At 35.7% G+C, this 20,332-nt stretch overlaps 1 protein-coding gene across 39 annotated transcripts in view; it reads left to right on the forward strand.

Moving 5' to 3' along the window:
* The window catches only part of CLASP2 (cytoplasmic linker associated protein 2), a 171,108-nt gene that overhangs the window by 50,525 nt on the left and 100,251 nt on the right, over positions 1–20,332 (forward strand). For 34 of the 39 annotated variants that reach the window (XM_043443486.1, XM_043443487.1, XM_043443488.1 and 31 more), the window contains one exon: positions 2,580–2,726. In XM_043443486.1, the coding sequence (XP_043299421.1) occupies positions 2,580–2,726 (147 nt within the window). Of the gene's footprint in view, positions 1–1,994; positions 2,192–2,579; positions 2,727–20,332 lie in introns of those variants that run through there. The other 5 variants (XM_043443478.1, XM_043443480.1, XM_043443482.1 and 2 more) reach the window with 1 other exon arrangement.

Consider the following 20,332-nt stretch of genomic DNA (forward strand, 5'->3'; position numbering starts at 1 on the left):
TACATATATGTAAGGTTTGCAAAGCCTATAATATTTCCTAAATGGCTGTTTAGAAAAAGTTCGCTTGTTTCTACCATAGTGGTGTGGTTCTTAAACTTGATCTTGAATCAGAATCACCAGGAGGGTTTTGTTAATCCAGAATTTCTGATTCACTAGGTTTGAGTTGGGGCCTCATAATTTGCATTTCTAACAAATTGCCCAATGATGGTCAGCTGCTCACCTGGGACAACATTTTGAGTTCCACTGCCTTAGAGGTTACAATCTTTGTAACCTATTGCAAAGTTACGTCTTTGACTTACTGCAACCTACAATAAATCACTGTGTTTACTACTTCCACATTAATACTGAAAGCTTTAGAACCCTTTAAGCTTGCTTACCTCTTAGCACTATTTTATAACAATCTTAAGCAACAGCTCAAATGTCTGCAACAGTAGAATGGATATTAATAACTCATGGCACATTTCATGCACTAAAAAACTTGAAGCAATGAAAATTTGTCTTCCAAACATTTTATTGAGTGAAAAGAACCTAGGTACTAGAATATCTATTATTTGATTCCTTTTGTATAAAAGTTCAAAAATGGGCAAAACTGACTAGACCAGTTAGCTCTGGCAGAAAATAGCGACTTTAGGGCAATTCACTGAGGGTGCTTACAGAATATTGGTAATGATCTCCTGGTCTGGAGACTGGTTACACTAGCATATTCATTTTGCGAAAATTAATTGAGTTGTATGCTTCAATTTACATACTTTTCTCTGCCTTGTTTTGATAAAAAGGGGAAAATTAATTTCCTAATAGTTTTAGAATGTTAAGAGTTAATTACTTTTAAGTGGTAGAAGTATTTACTCATTTCAGTTCTTGTGTGTGTGTGTAGGAGCAGAGAGCCCTGTTTCCATGGGAACTCCTGGCTGCTCACTGTTTTAGTACCTCTCGCTCTGTAGATTTGTGTATATATTCTGTCCCTCTTAGCTGCATTTATAAAGAATAGGGTGGTGGTCAAAAAAGAAAAGGTTTATTTGAGATTATATTAATGTTTTTTAACAAATCAGTCTCCATAAATTTAATTGATCCAAACTGGCTCCCAGTAGCATATTGCTAAAATATGTATATATTTTTTAACTAAAATATACGTTTTTCCTACAAGTTGTACTGTTTAAGAAAAACACTTGCTGAAATGTAATGTGGTTTGTATTAGGGTAACTATTTGATTCTTTTTTTCCAGTAAATAAAACCGTCTTTAACAGTTGTCTGGTATTTTTTTTAAATACATTTAGTAGTTGAACTTGCAGTGATTTGTAGGGATGATTCTGTTTTACCTGATTTGGGTGTTTGGGTAGGTAAGGGATGCAGACTGAAAGGAAGAGCTTCTGGCATATTGATCTGAAGCCTGTGGTAAAGCTGCTTCTCTGCCTCACCCATCTTGTTTGTCGTGGTTGGTTTGTGCAGGGTCCTAGAGAAAACCGTCTTCTCAGACGAGTGAAATGCATGCATCTTGTGATTTGGAGGGCGGATTGGGGGTGGGAGGGATCATTTTATACGAGGAGGTTATACTAGTGTAGTTATTCCTAAATAGTCTAAAAGGAGCTTTGTAGAATATTTTTGAATCGTTGATGAGAACAAATTGTTCAGTTTGGTTTCTGTGGCCTAAAGAAACAGCAAATTCTAAGATTGCAGAGTTAATTATGCACAGTAACGAGCACTGTGATACTCCGTGCTTTACTGATGCAATAATAAGCACTCCAGCAGAACAAACATTGCAGAAAAGGTTATTTTCTCTTTGTATAAATTTGCATGTGGATTAAAGAGAAGGCAACATATTTAGGTTTATAAACCTTTAGTATTGAACACCCTTGAAATTTTTGTTATAGACTTAAGGATTGCAGCTCCGTGGAGAATTTTTTTAAATACATGGAGAATTTTTACCTTTCATCTGGCAGTAGCTGCCATAAGATGATGTCACCTTGTAGCTGATTGGCTGTTACAGCACCTAGGGCAGGGAAGAGAAAGAAAAATGCCGGCACAAACCTCAGTGGTGGTTCTGTGGTTGTTGCTGTCTATTTTTGATAGAATCTTTGATTAGTATCAAATCTATTGTATTTGGCCATGTGAACTATCCAGAGCATCCTAGGGTGAGGGAAATTAAGAGCTTTCAGAGGAATGAGGCGACTGATTTGCAAACGGATCTGTGATTGTAAGTTGCAGAATCTGGGTATAAGAAATAAGGCAGGGTGTGCTGGAAGATGCACTATGGGAGGAGCTGGCAGAAAATGCTTGTATGAGTAGCAGAGAAATGAAAAATGCTTCTTACTACTCTCAGCGTTAATGTGTTTGGTTTTAGGTTTTGACTTAATATATCTAGGTAAGAACTAAGATAATATTGTAAACTGATTTTAAATTATACTGGGTTATTTTATATAGTGTTAGTATATAAATGCTTATTCAAAGGAGCTTTATTTTGTATTATCTATCTTAGAAAGTAATGACTTTATACATATCTTTTTTGATTTTTGAGTCTTATAAGAGGAAAATTGAGCAAAGCTTGGTTCTCTTAAAATACATTTTTTTACCACTTTGTGCAGATAAAAGCTTTGATGATGAAGAATCAGTGGATGGAAATAGGCCATCATCAGCTGCTTCGGCCTTCAAGGTTCCTGCACCTAAAACATCCGGAAATCCTGTCAACAGTGCAAGGAAGCCTGGTTCAGCAGGTGGCCCTAAGGTTGGAGGTAATGTAAATCCATTTCAAATCTGATGTGCATGCCTCATGCCCTTGATACGGCCACACATACTTAGAACTTCAGAGGAATATGTTTATTCATGACTGCAGCAAGATTGCAGAGCTAGAGAATCTGTTGCAGCACTCAGAAGAATGTGCTGCCTTTCCGAAAACATTTAAAATATCGTATATTGATATTCCCGGTCAGAATATATGTGAATTTGTGTTTTCTTGAGACTATTTATTTTTCAGATGCCATTAAAAGACATTTAAGGGAGTGTTAGGGGTTTGGGTCTTTTTGTCTTCAAGGAGAAAGTAGGTTTTTCAGAATTTGGCTATTTTCAGGTGCTTTAGTTGTTAAAGTACTGATTCATCTAATGTTCATATATATTCATCTAGGGCATGAGTCTTAAATACTCTAACATTGGAGAAATGGTTAAAGATACTGGGTATTGAATAATCTGTCACAATAGGAAATGGGTGGTGGTCAAGTAAAATTACCTCAAAAATGTTTTCTGGATTAGATAATAATAAATAGGAAAAACCAGGTTTTATGGCAATTATACAACACATAGTATATTCTTTGATCATATTAAACTTTTTAGCATATTTTTTCATCTTTGAATTTTTTATGAGTAGTTTTTTCATCCACTAATTAGAAAGCTGTATTTTTAAGGTGCTAGTTCTGCCAGGTTTTTACAATAAAATGAATTCTATAAGAAAAAGGATAAATATTTAATGCTAAAAAGACAGTAGTTTCTTTCTTTTTTTAATTAATAAATTTATGTATTATAATTTGGGAAAATAGATTTTTCCTTGTTTATGATAGCTAGTGGGAAAGTCATGGTCTTCAGGATTTTGTTTTTTGTCTACAGTTCTTTTATTAAAAACAAAAAGGAAAGAAAAATAAACTGTATTTTGACCAGGTTCTATAAGTTGTGTTTTCTTGATCTTTCTATACAACCAAATGTTATTTTCTACGTCATAGGATATTCTAAACACAGTAAAACTATTCTAAATATTTCATCTTTTAAATATCTTTAATACTAGCAAAAGAAATGGTATGGTATATACATGTATATTTGCTTGCATATAAATAACTTCTCTGGATATTTTGAGTAATTTATACTTTAGTATTTTAATCATTTTCTTTTTGTTTTGCAATTTTAGGGGTATATTCTCATTCTGTAGTCATTATATCCTATTACATGATGTCTATTATGGATTCTTATCTCTGGTATAAAGTTAATGACATTCTGTCGTGGCTTACTTTTGTAACAAATGGCTACCTTCACTAATTACAAGGGGAATATGTTTTCTTTATTTTGACTTATAAGTTTCCAATCTGTGATATTATGATATTTATTTTATGAAATTGTCTTGACTTAAAATGGATTAATATTTAAAATGCATGGTGAAAATATTTAACATTTTTGTGGATCTGAGCTGGTGGTTTATAATTAGCTGTGATTTTCATGTTCTATTTTCTTTTCTTTGATGAAAGTTGAGATTGTAGTTTACCTACTAAAAGTCACTTAATTCTGATGTTAATCAAATTGATAAAATCAGATTTCTTTTTAAAGAAGCAGAGACTTTCTTAACACCATACTCCCTTCTCTGATTTGTAATCCTACCAGATAGAAAAATGTAGGTAGCTTTCAGGATTGTCATCATTAATCACTCATACAGAGTATGCTATCTATTTTGGTGTCAGCCTTTTTGATGAAAACAAGGGATACGCCTTCGTTTTTTCCTTCATTCCTCTCTTCCTCCTCCTCATTATTTTGGCGATAGCATATTCATTCTGCAGTTTTTTGTTTGTTTGTTTCTTTTGTTTGCCATAGCTCATTTAGGTTCATTGCCCATTTTTCTATCTAAGAAAAAAGCTCTTAGCCAGAAGATACTGATATTCCTTCAGAAATTAATGCTATTCTTGGCTGTCAGTCATTTGAAAATACAACTTTCAACTTTTTTGTTCTTGGCAGGGGCTTACTGATTTTTAAATCAGTCGCAGATAGTTTTCTTAGAGTTGTAGAATCTTTGAGTTAGAAGGGACATTGGGAGTCATTTAGTTAAATTTACTATTTAGGCATAGCAGTCCCTTTCACAGTATTCCTGATACGTGGTTGATTAGTCAGCATCTGATTAAGTGTATGTTCATGGATTAAATTTGGAACAAAAACCATCTGCAGTACCACTACATAAGACATAATCAACTTTGTTCCAGTTATTTTTTTTTTTGTTCCAGTTATTTTTATAGTTACTTTTCCAATTATTTTTACACATACAGATATTTTTTTAAGAGGGCAGGAATGGCATCTTACATTGTATAGTTTTGTATACCTTTTTTCTTTATATTAATACTTAACCCTGACCATTTTCTCATTGTCTTAAATTATTAATTTGAAACTATTCATGGCTAAATAATATCTAGGTTTGCTTTCATGTTTTCTGCTGTCATATGCCATCATTCTTTTATGTATATATTTCAGCACATATCCAGCCATTTCTTGGAATAAATTTTTAAACTACTGTATCAAAAGGTACTTGGATTGCTTATGCTCTTTCAGTTTGGCCTAGTATCCTTCATAAAAGTTATAAGCCATTTCAAATCTGGATAATTTAATTCTTGCTTTATATTACTTAAAAATCTGCTCCTTGTAACTTAGGCAGAGAAGGTGGATTATTTGTTAACATGATGCTTTCAAATACTTGAGGGTTGTCCTGCCTCTATTATGACTATTGTGTTTTCTAGACTGTACATTTTATTTCTCATAACTTTATATGGAATAATGGTGATTCAGCCCAAGCATTTTGTTTGCTACTCTGTGGTATGTAATAAATAGGTATGATTAGTTCTTATTTGAAAGAGTACAGTAGGTAGAGGTATATAATAGTGGTAGAAGCCAATCACGGTTCACTGTGTTTAACAAATTCTTTTCAGGTTAAGATTTCCAAAATAAAAATAAAGTGAGCTTCTTTAGAACCCTGATTGAATCTACTTTGAAGTTTTGGAGTTTAATTTACTTCTCCCAGAGATATATGTCCAGATTAAAGAGATGTATGCTATTTTTAGCAAAGTAGCCTATCCAGTTAATTAAAGTCAGTAGGACCTGTGTTTAATCTTTAGTGTTAGTTTTGTTTTGTTCTTTGGCTCCATGTGCCAACCTGTTCTCATACTGTGTGGCCTCTAAACCAAGGAGAATTTTTTTAAAAGATTATGGGTTGCTCCATATCGATATACAATTGCTATGAAAATCCATGTTATGTGGATATCAAAAGTGTCTTTATGCTTTGCAAATTAGAATAAGGATAAATTGAATTCCCTTAAATAGTCCATTTTCTGAATAACATTTGTGATTTCATAGTAGGAATTTAGATAAACACATTTTCCCTTCTTTTGGCTTAATGACTTCAATACAATTGGTGAATATACTTGATTATTTCAAATATTTACATTTCTATAGTATTTTAGTCAGTAATTTTTTTCAAAAATACTAGGGACTGTTTTTATGTATGTTTTCATTTAAACCTTGAATTTAATAAAACTCAAGTTTTATTAAAACTCTGAGTTAGGTACTTTATTATCTCAGTTTTACTGATGAGCAAACTATAGTTTGGAGAATTTAAGCAACTTGAACTGGTCATGCTTTTAATAAGTGGGTGAAGCACAGAAATCATTTTGTTATATTGCCATCAGTACTGAACTCACTAGACTTTTAGATCCTAAAGCTCTGAGGTTAAAATCTATGGGAATCATCACTATTTTCAACATCCACAAATCAGTCATTTTAAGCCTCAACTAGTGTGATTCCCAACAAAGTAGAATATTTGGAAATAAGCAAACTAGTAATTTTTCATTATAAATGGAAATGCCTTTTTTTTTTAGTGTTTTCCTCTTTATAATTGCTTTTTTTTTTCCATTTATTTTTATTAGTTGGAGGCTAATTACTTTACAATATTGTAGTGTCATGCATGTTTTGGTTTTTGTCATGCATTGACATGAATCAGCCATGGATTTACATGTGTTCCCCATCCCGATCCCTACAATTTCCTTTTTAAAGCTTATCTTCTGAGTTATAATGTCCCTATTCCTGTACCAATTATTTTGGCTTTTTTAAAAATAAAAATAGAGTTAGATGATATAATTGCTCTTATTTATAATTCATACCAGATTTTAAGGTTAGTGATTTTGTTTATAATTCATACCAGATTTTGAGGTTAGTAATTTGTCACTGAGTATTACCTGTCTTACTTGTTTTATTATTTATGTCCAAATATCTATTTTCTACAGATTATGCTAATCATTCACATTTACTCTTGTCATGCAAACAGCAGAGTTGTTTTCCTTTTTAAACAAAATCAAGATTGTGAAAATTGGTATATAATTAATAAAACAAATCTCATAGAATTTGTTTAATCTTGAAATCTGAATTTTTAATTTGTAAACCTTAGTTTCTTGTTTTTGAAATTATATAAAGCCAAGTAACTTTTCTGTTTGTTATTTTGTTTTGCTTGCTTTCTCCCTCTTTTCTTCCCCCTAATGACTGGGAATGACTACCCAGAAGATTTTAGCCCTGAAGTTATCTTAAAAGATGATACAACCCCAGTTCAGATGAAGAGACTCAGAAAGTAAATGATATATCCAAGACCAGTTAGTTATTAGCAGAGACAAGACAAGAGCCCAGTGTTCGGCCCACTGTCAAGGGCTTTTTGGATCATCTCTGGGTCATCTCCTCCCTCATACTACATGAGATACATATTTCTTATTTTTATCCCATGTAGCAAAACACATTTGAAAGTTAGGGATTGGTTCTGTCTTAAATTACTGTGAATCCCCTCTCATTTATTCATAAGATGCCCTGGTGCGTTCTCTCTTAACTTTGGTTTTAAGATAAATATGATTTGAATAATTAACTGATAAGTAGTTAAATATAAATCAATAAGCTGCCTAATTGCCTGGTATGTCTAAAAATATATGTGTTTTGCTACAGTTATTTTCTCTGACCTGTTTCATTTTACCTGTTGTGCAAAACTTGAAAAAAAAATTCATTGTGCAAAATTTATTTTATGAAGCATTCAGAAAGTTTTAAGAGAAGGGAGGAAGTAGTATATACAGCCAGACTGTTTTGATTGAAATTAGTAGGCGTATTGAAAACCCACTCTCTTCACAGATAAGTTACTGTTCTTAGCTACATCTTTGTGTAGAGCCTACTATGTGTAGGGCTTCACATCAGCCACTGAACAAACCATCAGAATGCTCAAGAAAAAAAAAAGTGGGAAAGAAATGACAATACCTGTCCATGCTCATTATCCCACCAACTAGTGTTAGTGCTTGTTAGTGTTTTGGCCTTTCCACGCTTCATTTGCCTGTACTTTTTGACTTGAGGTTTAAGTGTTAGAAAACTATAGTGTCATATAGGTAGGCAAATTGATTTCAAAGTTTGTCTCAGAAAAGATTGCAGTATCATTAACATAGATCACACATGGGAGGGACTTTTTCCATTAGTTAGACTTGTTATACTTGGTCCATATAAAGTAGAAGTTTTTAATAGTAATAGCTTAGAATTCCAAGCTTATATTTATCACATTATGTTATTGAATTGATATAAACATTATTTCTGTGATGACCATGTTGTACACTTAATTTTTTAATTAAAATTTTAAATTTCTTTTTTTAGAATTAATTTTTATTGGAGCATGTTTGCTTTACAATGTTGTATTGGTTTCTGCTTTCAGTAAAGTGACTCAGCCATACGTATATGTGTGTCTCCTCTTTTCTGGGTTTTCTTCCCATCTAGGTCACCACAGAATACCGAGTCAATTTCCCTGCGCTGTACCGTAGGTTCTTAGTAGTTATCTGTGTTATGCACAGACATTTTTCCTTTTTGGAATCAGTTTCTGTGTTTCTTAGTAATGCAATGCATTGTTTGATTTTTTTCTTTTTTTTTTTTTAACGTAAAAGGCATGTTGTTATTGTTTGGTTGCCGAGTCATGTCCGACTCTTTGCCACCCCCTGGAAGGTAGCCTGCTGGGCTCCCATGTCCATGGAATTTCCCAGGCAAGAGTACTGAAGTGGGTTGCATCCCCTTCTCTAGGGGATCTTCCCGACCCAGGGATTGAACCTGCATCTCCTGCATTAAAGGCAGATTGTTTACTGCTGAGCCACCTGGGATGCCCATGAAACATATACTGATTGTTAACAAGTCTAACATTAGAGAAATGTTTAGAAAAAAAAAATTCATAATGTCTTGCCTCTCTAATCTCTTTGTCCTAAGTAGCCAGTATTATCTATGATATTCCTTCCATATCTTATTCCATGTTTATTTGTGTAGGTGTTCAGATTAGATTTTATTTTTGCTCACATTAAACGTGCTGTTACTTTGCAACTTGCTTTTTTTCCCACCACAAAACATATTTTCGTTTTTTAACATCAAGAATGAGAGCTATCACATTTTTTTAATAATGTAGAGTATCCCACATTATTGATATACCATGATTTAATAAACCGTGTGTCAATGTCATTCAGGTTGTTCACAACTTAATGTCGTTATTAAGAATGCAGGTCTCCATGTACTTATATATTTGGACCTTCTGGTGCTTCTAATGTGTAGAATTGTTTTGTTTGCTGTTGTTAATTGCTAAGTCATGTCCAACCCTTTTGCGACCCCATGGACTGTAGCCTGCCAGTCTCTTCTGAAGAGAATACTCTACGTTACCATTTCCTTCTAGACTCCTTTCAATGAGGTTGCTTGTTTTTCATTTTAAGAATGACATTATTTTACCTTCTCCTGCATTGAGTATAGCAGCTTCATTAATGGTCATTTTGGTGAATGACATTTGGCGAATGTCGCCTGGTCCCTCTTTCTTTAATTTGCGTCCACCTGTCCACCCGGGCAGCAGTGAGCAAGTGTTTACTGAAAGCTTTTGCAGTGTGCTGCTCCTTGTGTAACCTCTAGGGGACATCAGGGAATGGAACCAAGACCTGTCCTCCTAGAGTTTATATTCCAGTTAAATTTGGAATATTTGAATTTATTAATGGGAATTAGCATATCGTCTTGTGTGAGTTATGATTTATTATTTTCCCATTTTTAACAATTGGACTGTTTTATCCTCTCAGCAATTTGTTACAATTTTTAAAATATTAGGCCTTTTATGCTCTTATTATAAGTCACCAATATTTCCTCAGTCTCTCTTTTGTCTGTGGCATTTTTATATCAAAATTTTAAAATTTTGTTTTGGTAGGTAAAATATCTGTCCTTTTTTTTACTTTCACATTTCCTATATTGTATAAAGACTATTTTGACCAGTCCCAAAAGTTTATGCAAATAGTCTAATTTATTCTAAAACATAAAATTATTTTATGTTTAGTTTGTTCAGTATATCTGAAATTCTTTTGTATAAGGTGACAGTATATTCATTTTAATTTTTTCCTCAAGCATGGACAAGTTATTGTCTTTGCAATTAGATGAAACATTCTTCACTCCATTGAATTGAGATAACTACTAACTGTGTGGATTTTGATTCCTGTAGTTTCTTTCCTTTTTCCCTGATGTTAATCTATACTTATTGTAGCTTTTTAGTGAGCTAGAATTTATGTAGCTATTTGTGAAAAATTTTTAGCTATAGCAAAGTTGGCATACAGCAAATAATCATCATCCAGATTTAACAACTAGCATTTCACCATATTTGTTTTAATCATCTCCATATAGATATATTCCCACACATACTTTTTTCAAAACTTAATAGTTGGAAAGTAAATTGTCGACATCACAACATTTCAGCCATAAGTACTTAATATGAAACTTCTAATTCTTAAAAATGTCTTCTTTATAACCATAATACCATTATCATATGCCGGAATATTTCATAGTATTATGTATAAAACAATTCCTTTACCAATTTTTATACCCCAACATTGACTTTTTTAAAAAAGAGTCTAAGCCAGTTGTCTTTTAAGATTTTTCCATATTGTGGATTTGTCTGATTTCTTTGTGGTGATATTTAACTTGTTCCTTTGAGCCCTTTTATTTTCTGTAAATTTATTCTTTTAAATTATACACCTCCTTTTAAGCATTTCCTCTCTATACTCAAGTTTCTTCAAATATCCTAAGAATATTTTCAAATAACAAGTGATTCTGTGGGGCCTGAAAGAAAAATATAGTGTTTCTTAGTTCAGGAATGCCCTCTTCTGTTGGTAGAGTGAAATGCAACCTCTTTTCTAATTAATACACGGGGGTTTCTATTGTGCTTCTGATTCTATGACACCATCTTGTTTCAGGAGAACCCTTGTCTTCCCTTCCTTTATCCACCAGGCTTTGAAGGGATACCTCCCTCGTCTAGATGCTGCTTATCCCTGGTTCTACAAGGAAGCATACTTGATACCTGCATGCTCCACTGACAGGATCCTCCTCTTCCCTACAAATTCCTTGGAATTTTCTGTCCAGCAAGGGCTCCTGTAGTTGACATTGCTGGTTGTAGGATGTTTATATTCCCCATTTATCTATAAAGAGACAATTGAAGTTTGAAGTGAGAACGTGTATAACAAGTTATGTGCTCTGGGCAGTTTTATTTGTTTTTCTTTTTGGTCATTGTGTTTTGGAGTATTTCATAGAACATTTGCTTTGAAATTGGATGACTACCATTTTACCATGCGAATCAGAATGTCTACTGTTAAGTTTTAAGATTGCTTTTTTAAAAAGTTTTAAAATTTCCCTTCAAAAGGAAATAACTTTTTTAAAATAGATAATTCGTTATCTCAGTCTTTTGTTGAATTTGAGGACATTATTATTGAATTACTTTCCCTGTTAATCTGAATCATTTGTCATCTTTCAATTTTTTTAATACATTTGTGGATCTATTTTTGAGGTGTGTATTTTGTCATTTGATTAGTTGGTCTATCCCTGCACTAAAACCTAATTGTCATCTTCATCTTAGTTTTGTAAGTCTTGATTTCTGGTTGGGCAGGTAACTTCTACCTTTTACTTACAAGGGTTATTTCAACAGTTCTTGGCCCATTGATCTTCCAAATAGATTTTAGAATCAGCTTGACAGTTTCCACAAAAAATCCTGTTTGAGGCTTGATCATGGCAGTACTTTGGGAGGACTGGACATCTTTATGATACTGACATTTCCCGTCCATGAACACAGAGTATCTGTCCTCTAATTTTAGGGTTCCTTAATGTCTCATTAAAATTTTATCTTTATTTCCCTCAAAGTTTTTTGATTTTTTTTTTTGTTTGTTTGTTTGGTTTGGTTTATTTCTAGATACCTGAAAATATTTTTCTTTTATGGTAAAAACATAATATTTTGTTAAATTATAAAACTTTATTGAAAGAAATTTTAGAAGGCATGAATAAATGGACATGCTACATTCCTGGATAGGAAAACAGTATTACAAAGATGTTAAGTTCTCCCCAGATTCATCTACAGAGTCAATGCATTTTCTTTTTTTAAAAACCAGAGATATAATTGATATATAAGATTAGTTTTAGTTGTATAACATAATGATTCAAGATTTGTATATATTGCAAAATGATCACCATAATAAGTCGAGTTAACATCCTTTACCATACATAATTTCAGAATGTTTTTTTCTTATGATAAGAACTTTTAAAAAAAAGAACTTTTGATATTTACTCCCTCAGCAACTTTTTCTTTTTAACTTAGTTTTATTTATTTATTTTACTGCACTAGGTCTTACTTGCAGCATGTGTGGTCTAGTTCCCTGACCAGGGATCGAACCTGGGCCCCCATATTGGGAGCTCAGAGTCTTAGCCACTAGACCACCTGGGAAGTCCCACAACTTTTAAATATGTGATATAATATTAACTGTAGTGACCATACTGTACTTTACCTACCATGACTTAATTTATTTTATAATTGGAAGTTTGTATCTTTTTACTCCCTTCACCTATTTCATCTACCCCTTGCCTCTAGCAGCCATCAGTCTGGTCTCTGTATTTGTGCTTTTTTTTTTTTTTTAGTTCACAAATAGCGAGATCATAGTATTTGTCACTCAGTGTAATTGCCCTCAAGGTTCCTCAACATAGTAGTTTTTAATTTAAAATTTCTAACTTTGTTGCTTGAAGCATGGAAATTAAATTAATTACATTTTGATTTTACAACTAGCCACCTAGGTAAATTTTAATTTTTAGATGATTTTACTATATATTGTTTTGAGCTTTCTATCTGCCCCAGAGTTTGGCAAATTATAGCCAGCAGCAAAATATGTCCTTGCTATCTGATTTAAGAAATAAAGGTTTATTGAAATGTAGCCACACTCATTCATTTGTGAAGAGTTGAGTAATTGCACCACACACCGTGAGGCGTAAAATAGTTTTTATCTGGCCATGTTCAGAAAATGTTTGCCAACCTCTGATTTAGACAATCAGACCATCTTTAGGTACTGTTTTGTTTTCTTCATTTTCAGTGCATTGACTTTTTTCCACTTGTATTCATATTTAAAGATTAATTTTCCTAAGTACACAATTATATTTACAGTTTTTTCTTTTGAAACTTTTGAGGATATTAATGTATTCTCTCTGGCTCCCACTGTTGCTTTGGAGAAGTCTGTTGTTCCGTTCTAGGTGATCTCTTCTTTCTTTGGTGACTGACAGGTGTTATGCAGTTACACCACAGAGTTCTAGGTGTGGGTTTCATTTTAATTATCTCGTTTGGGTTATGTTGTACATCCTGAGTCTATAGATTCCTGGTTTTCATGAATCTTGAAAGTTCACAGCCATAATCTTTTTGTGAACATTTCCATTCTGTCTCTCTTTGAGGCACTCTGATTAGATAGAGATTAGAACTTCTCATGCTGTCCTCCATATCTTTTCATATACTTCCATTTCCCTATTTCTCTCTGCCACATTCTGAGTAGTTTATTCAGGTGTATCTTCTAGTTCTCTAAATATTTCTTTTGTTTAATCTTTCAGTCAAAGTTGGTTTTGTTTTGTTTTAATTTAAATAGTTGTATTACTGCATTCTCCTCCCCCCAAATAACCTGTTTATTCCTGTTATCTTTTGTTGATTGGCATCTTTGTGATTCTATCCATATTATTTCTTTAAATATTATACCCACATATATTAATATTCTGTAGTCTGTAACTAGACAGTTTTCATATCTAAACTTCTAAAATTCCATTCTTTGTTCCCTGTGACTTAGTTCATAATGGTTTGCCCTCTTGTGTACCGTCATCCCCCAGTATCTATGAGCATTGGTTCCAGGACCCACCGCAAATACCCAAGTCCTCGGATACTCAGGTCCCCTAGCCAGTCCTCCCTATTTGCAATTCTACACCCATGGATTCAGCAAACCATGCGTTATGTGGTACTGCATTATTTATCTTAAAAAATCCTACGGTAATTCCTTCATGGTTCAGTGATTAGGACTTTATGCTTTCACTGCCAGGGGTACAAGTTCAGTCCCTGGTTGGGAAACTAAGATCCTGCATGCCATGCAGCCAAAAAAATAAGTAAATAAAACAAAGTGTAGAATTCAGTGTTTTTAAAAAAATAAATTCTAAAAAACCATATGTAAGTGGACCCGTGCAGTTCAATTCTGTTTTGTTCAAGGATTCACCATATTTGAACTTTGATTGTCAGTTGATTGCTTGAACTTGGTCCTTCAATTGAATTGGTCTTTCAGGTCCAAATTGGAGACCCCAGAAGCTTTCCTCAGAGGAAATTTATTTATGCTACACACTAGAGAATCACCAGATAGGGATCCCTTCAGCCTATCCTAGGTCTTGTCTCAACTAGAATTCTCAGTTACGCCTCTCCACCTCTTTCCTGGGAACTTCACTTTTCAATAGGGAAAGCTGCAAAATTGTATTGTAAAATGAGCAATTGTCAGCAATGAAAGCAGCTTTTTTAGCTCTTTGTGCGGTCTCCTGCAGCTTGCCCTCTGACCACAGTAATTCATATGTCTCCCACATACAAAACGGTACTCGTGGACGTTTCCTAAAAGTCTCATCCTGATTATACCATTAGGCTTAAAGTCCATCATCTTGTGATCTGCATCAGGTCCAGATGCATGTGAGCTGCTGGGTGGGTCCTCTCCATCCTAAGGCCTCTGAACTAAAAAGACATCTACTCACACCCTACATGGTCAGCATGTAATGGTGGTACCAGCATGGAAAAACCATAGCAGACACTCTGGTTTTAAAAAGGGGAGGAACAGAAGCTTCCTAACAGTCACTGACTTATAGCATTGTGAAGTCGCACAGGAGTCTGCTGTCGGGTTCCCCTACTTCAGGCCTCACGAGTGTTCCGTCAAGGAGGTTTCATTCTCTCTTTGGGTGTGCTTCTCTAGACCATTGTTTTCCTCTTGTTGGTTGCGCCCTGGACCCTAGGCTCTGCCTCCCAAGATCTTTTCTTCTTTTGCCTACAAGTGTCTTGTGCTTTCAGTTGAGTATCTTTTTCAGCCTACTTCCCTTAGAAAGTTGAGGATCCAGAAAGTTCTTCTGTCTTTTCATAGCATGCTTCAAAAGTGCCCATAGTTGTTTCAGTAGCGTAATTCTCTTGAGAAATGGATGTTTTATTAATTTTGTCAAGGTTCCTGCATTTATCTTTCTCTTCAGTGCTAGTTGCTTCATTGACGCATGGGAAGAACTGCCTCTCTCCACCTCTAAGACTTTGCTCTCCTTGCTCCTGTATCTAAAACATACTACCCTCGGCTTCATTCACCTTTGTATGCTTAGTAGTTAAAGACTGGCAGGAATGGAGTTTTCTCTTTGTACGTGAACGTCTAGAAGTAGCAGTTGAGGGTTTCTGAGAGGGCCTGCTCTAGCCAGTCTGGCGCTCGCGAGGCCGTCTGTCTCCTGAGGGACAGTGCCCCTAGCCCCCTTCCCTCCCTGTGCCTCCCCGTGCAGGTGATTACCAGCTTAGAGTGGATTCTGGAGCAGGGGTCAGCAGACTGTAGTACCCAGGCCAAGTCCAGCCAGCTGTCTCTCTCTATTTCACCCATGAGCTAAGAATGTTTTCTATATCTTTAAATGACTAATAATATTCAAAAGAAGAAGAATATTGTATGAAACGTGAAAACTGTATCAAATTCAAATTGCAGTGTCCACAAGTAGAGCTTTATTGGAATACAGCCTTGTTCATTATTTACATATTGTCTGTGGCTGCTTTTAGGCTATAATGCCAGAGTTGAGAAATTGCAACAGAAACCACATGGCCCACAGAGTCTAAAATATTTACTCTCTAGTCCTTTACAGAAAAAAAATTACTGACCTCTGTTTTAAAGTGGTTAAACAACTCTGCAGGCTTCCCTTGTAGGTCAGTTGGTAAAGAATCTGCCTACAGTGCAGGAGACCTGGGTTCGATTCCCGGGTCGAGAAGATCCCCTGGAGAAGGAAATGGCAACCCACTCCAGTATTCTTGCCTGGAGAATCCCATGGACAGAGGAGCCTGGCGGGCTACGGTCCATGGGGTCACAAGAGTTGGACACAACTTAGTGACCAAACCACCACCACCACCACCAGACAACTGGGCAAAGCTCCTCTGTTCTGTTTCACCTCGTTAACATCTTACGGTGTGATTGTTAACCCATTTATATTTGAAAGAGCTTTAGTCAAGTTGGAAGCCAGCTTTGCTTGTCCCTTCAGCCCAACCTCTACCTGTGCTCCTGCTTTCAAACTTAGTTTATCTAAATACGTCTCCTCTTGGTGTGCATGCCCATTCTGCTTTTCTTGCAGTAATATTTGACATGAAAGCCCATTACTCTTTTTTACTTTCTTCTGTGTAGTTCATTTCCTTGCTGGTGCTAAAGGGATTCTGTAGTATGTTTAGGTGAACTTCTTAAAGTTGTATCAGAAAATGGAATGATGAATGTGAAATGAAACAGTTGATTCAACAGTTTATTTCCTATGTAGAGATCCTTTTCCTATAATACTTTGTAGGCCAGTCAAAATGAAGGTGAAGAAAAACATTAGGCAAATCAAGTTTATAAAAAGGTGTCCTTGTAAGACATGTGAGGTATAAGAAAGGTTAGAATGCAGAGCTCAGCATGGCCTCGATCGTCACACTGTTAGCAGCACTTCTGCTTAACCACAGTGATTCTCAGAAGTAAGAGTAAGGTAGATTAGGGTCAACTCTTCAAACTATGCAGGTCCTTAGCAAATTTGGTAATATTTGTGACCAGGTTTAGAGACCTAACTGTCATATCTGAGACAGTTCTAAGGCTCATTTGTCTCTGTATCTCTGTAGGACTTCTTTTTAAAAATTTATTTATTTGTCTTAATTGCAGCACATGGGATCTTCTGGCTGTAGCATGTGAACTCTTTCTTACAGCATGTGGAATCTAGTTCCCTGACCAGGGATCAAACCTGGGCCCCCTGCATTGGGAGCACAGACACTTAGCCGTTGGACCACCAGAGAAGTCCCTTTTCTGTAGGACTTTTAAAAGCCATTTAATTTCTGCTCCCCCTCTGTTGTCCACTAGCTTATTTGGCCCTACTCATAGTAAGACAGAATTTACTGCATAATCAAGACATTATGATTGGAGTAAATTGTGACTTTGAAGCTTAGACTCTCCTGTGCATGTCTTTAGTCATTGGCACTGGGCTTATCAGGGTTTAGTCAGCTTCTCTGCATTCCCTTGAGGCCTTTGGCATTGTGTTGTGGCTGGCGGGCTGGTGTATGGGCATTAGCATTCTGCTGTTCATATGACACTTGAGGAAGTTGCATATACACTGTAGTGACTCTTCATACTGAGCTCCCCCTTCACATCTCCGTTTGTCTGTAGAACTTTCTGTTTTCCAGTCTTGAGCACACTAAGGTTAACTGGCACTTGTGTGGTATTTCTGTGCGGGTCTCCTGTACCAGTTGAGATGTATACTTTCCAGGAGTCAGATGTTGGTTCTCGGACATCCCTAATGGTTGCTTGCTTGCTCTTAATATTGTAACAAAGTATTTTGCAAGAAATGGTATTAATATATAAAGGGACAAAATATATTAATAATTGTGGAAAGAAAATTGTTATGAAAACTGTGTTGAATGTTTAGGAACTACTGGATAAGGTTGTTGTTCAGTTGCTCAGTTGAGACTGTTTGCATTCCCACAGACTGCAGCAGAGCAGGCGTCTTTGTCCTTCACCATCTCCTGGAGTTTGCTGAAACTCATGTCCATTGAGTTGGTGATGCCATCAAACCATCTCATCCTCGTCCCTTCTCCTCCTGCCTTTAGTCTTTCCCAGCAGGGTCTTTTCTAATCAGTTGGCTGTTCGCATCAGGTGGCCAAAGTATCAGAGCTTTAGCTTCAGTGTCAGTCCTTCCAATGAATATTCAGGGTTGATTTCCTTTAGGAATGACTGGTTTGATCTCCTTGCAGTCCAGGGGATTCTCAAGAGTCTTCTCCAACTCCACAGTTCAAAAGCATCAATTCTTGAGGTCTCAGCCACCTTTATGGTCCAGTTCTCACATCCGTACATGACTACTAGAAAAATGATAGCTTTGACTATATGGACCCTTTGTCTGCAAACTAATGTCTTCTTTTTAGTATACTGTCTAGGTTTGTCATAGCTTTTCTTCCAAGGAGCAAACATCTTTTAATTTCATGGCTGCAGTCACTGTCTGCAGTGATTTTGGAGCCCAAGAAAATAAAGTCTATCACTATTTCCATTGTTTCCCCATCTATTTGCCATGAAGTGATGGGACTGGATGCCATAATCTTCATTTTTTGAATGTTGACTTTTAAGCCAGCTTTTTCACTCTCCTCTTTCACCTTCATCAAGAGGCTCTAGTTCCTCTTCACTTTCTGCCATTAAGGTGGTGTCATCTGCATATCTGAGGTTATTGATATTTCTCCCAGCAGTCTTGATTCCAGCTTGTGCTTCATGCAGCACAGCATTTTGCATGATGTATTCTGCATAGAAGTTAAATAAGCAGGGTTACAATATACAGCCTTGACGTACTGCATTCCCAATTTGGAACCAGTCTGTTGTTCCATGTCCAGTTCTAACTGTTGCTTCTTGACCAGCATACAGATTGCTCAGAAGGCAGGTAAGGTGGTCTGGTATTTCCATCTCTTGAAGAATTTTCCATAGTTTGTTGTGATCCACACCATCTAGCATAGTCAAGGAAGCAGAAGTAGATGTTTTTCTGGAATTCTCTTGCTTTTTCTGTGATCCAGTGGCTGTTGGCAATTTGAACTCTGGTTCTTCTGCCTTTTCTAAATCCAGTTTGGACATCTGAAAGTTCTTGATTCACATACTGTTGAAGCCTAGCTTGAAGGATTTTGAACATTAACTTGCTATCATGTGAAACGAGTGCAATTGTGTGGTAGTTTAAACATTCTTTGGCCTTGCCCTTCTTTGGAATTGGGATGAAAACTTATCTTTTTCAGTCCTGTGGCCAGTGCTGTGTTTTCTAAATTTGCTGGCATACTGAGTACAGCACTTTAACAGCAACATCTTTTAGGATTTCAAATAGCTCAGCTATAATTCCATCACATCCACTAGCTTTGGTCGTGATGCTTCCTAAGGCCCACTTGACTTCACACTCCAGGATATCTGGCTATATGTGACTTATTACACCATTTTGGTTATCCACGTCATTAAGATCTTTTTTTTTTTTTTTAAGATCTTTTTAATATAGTTCTTCTGTATATTCTTGCCACCTCTTCTTAATATCTTCTGCTTCTGTTTGGTCCATACCATTTCTGTTCTTTGTTTTGTCCATTTTTGCATGAAATGTTACCTTGGTATCTCTAATTTTCTTGAAGAGATCTCTAGTCTTTCCCATTCTGTTGTTTTCTTCTATTTCTTTGCATTGATCACTGAGGAAGACTTTCTTATCTCTCCCTGCTATTCTTTGGACCTCTGCATTCTGATGGGTATATCTTTCCTTTTCTCCTTTGCCTTTCACTTCTCTTCCTTTCTCAGCTATTTGTAAAGCCTCCTCAGACAACCATTTTGCCTTTTTGCATTTCTTTTTATTGGGGTTGGTTTTGATCCCTGCCTCCTGTATAGTGTTAGGAACCATCCGTCCATAGTTCTTCAGGCAGTCTGTCAGATCTAATCTCTTGAATCTATTTCTCACTTCCACTGTATACTTGTAAGGGATTTGATTTAGGTCACACCTAAATGGCCTAGTGGTTTTCCCTACTTTCTTAAACTTAAGTCTGAATTTGGTAATAAAGAGTTAATGATCTGAGCTGCAGTCAGTTCCCAGTCTTGTTTTTGCTGACTGTATATAGCTTCTCCATCTTTGGCTTCAAAGAATATAATCAATCTGATTTCGGTATTGACCATCTGGTGATGTCCATGTGTAGAGTTGTCTCTTGTGTTGTTGGAATAGAGTGTTTCCCATGTCCAGCTCATTCTCTTGGTAAAACTCTGTTAGCCTTTGCCCTGCTTCATTTTGTACTCTAAAGGTTAAATTTGCCTGTTACTCTACACATCCTTCTACTCCACCACCTTGAATATCCATCGCTGGACAAGGACAAGTCCCTAAAGACATTTCTGTCCAGTGACTTAGACAGACAACTGTGATAGATTGGCGGGAAATTCCCTGGCAGTCCTTTGGTTAGAGCTCCATGCTTCCACTGCAGAGGACATGGCTTCAATTTCTGTTTGGGAAAGTAAGATCTATCATGCCTTTTGGCATGGCC

The sequence above is a fragment of the Cervus canadensis genome, chromosome 22, assembly GCF_019320065.1.
Source record: "Cervus canadensis isolate Bull #8, Minnesota chromosome 22, ASM1932006v1, whole genome shotgun sequence".
In the NCBI taxonomy this organism is placed as follows: Eukaryota; Metazoa; Chordata; class Mammalia; order Artiodactyla; family Cervidae; genus Cervus; species Cervus canadensis.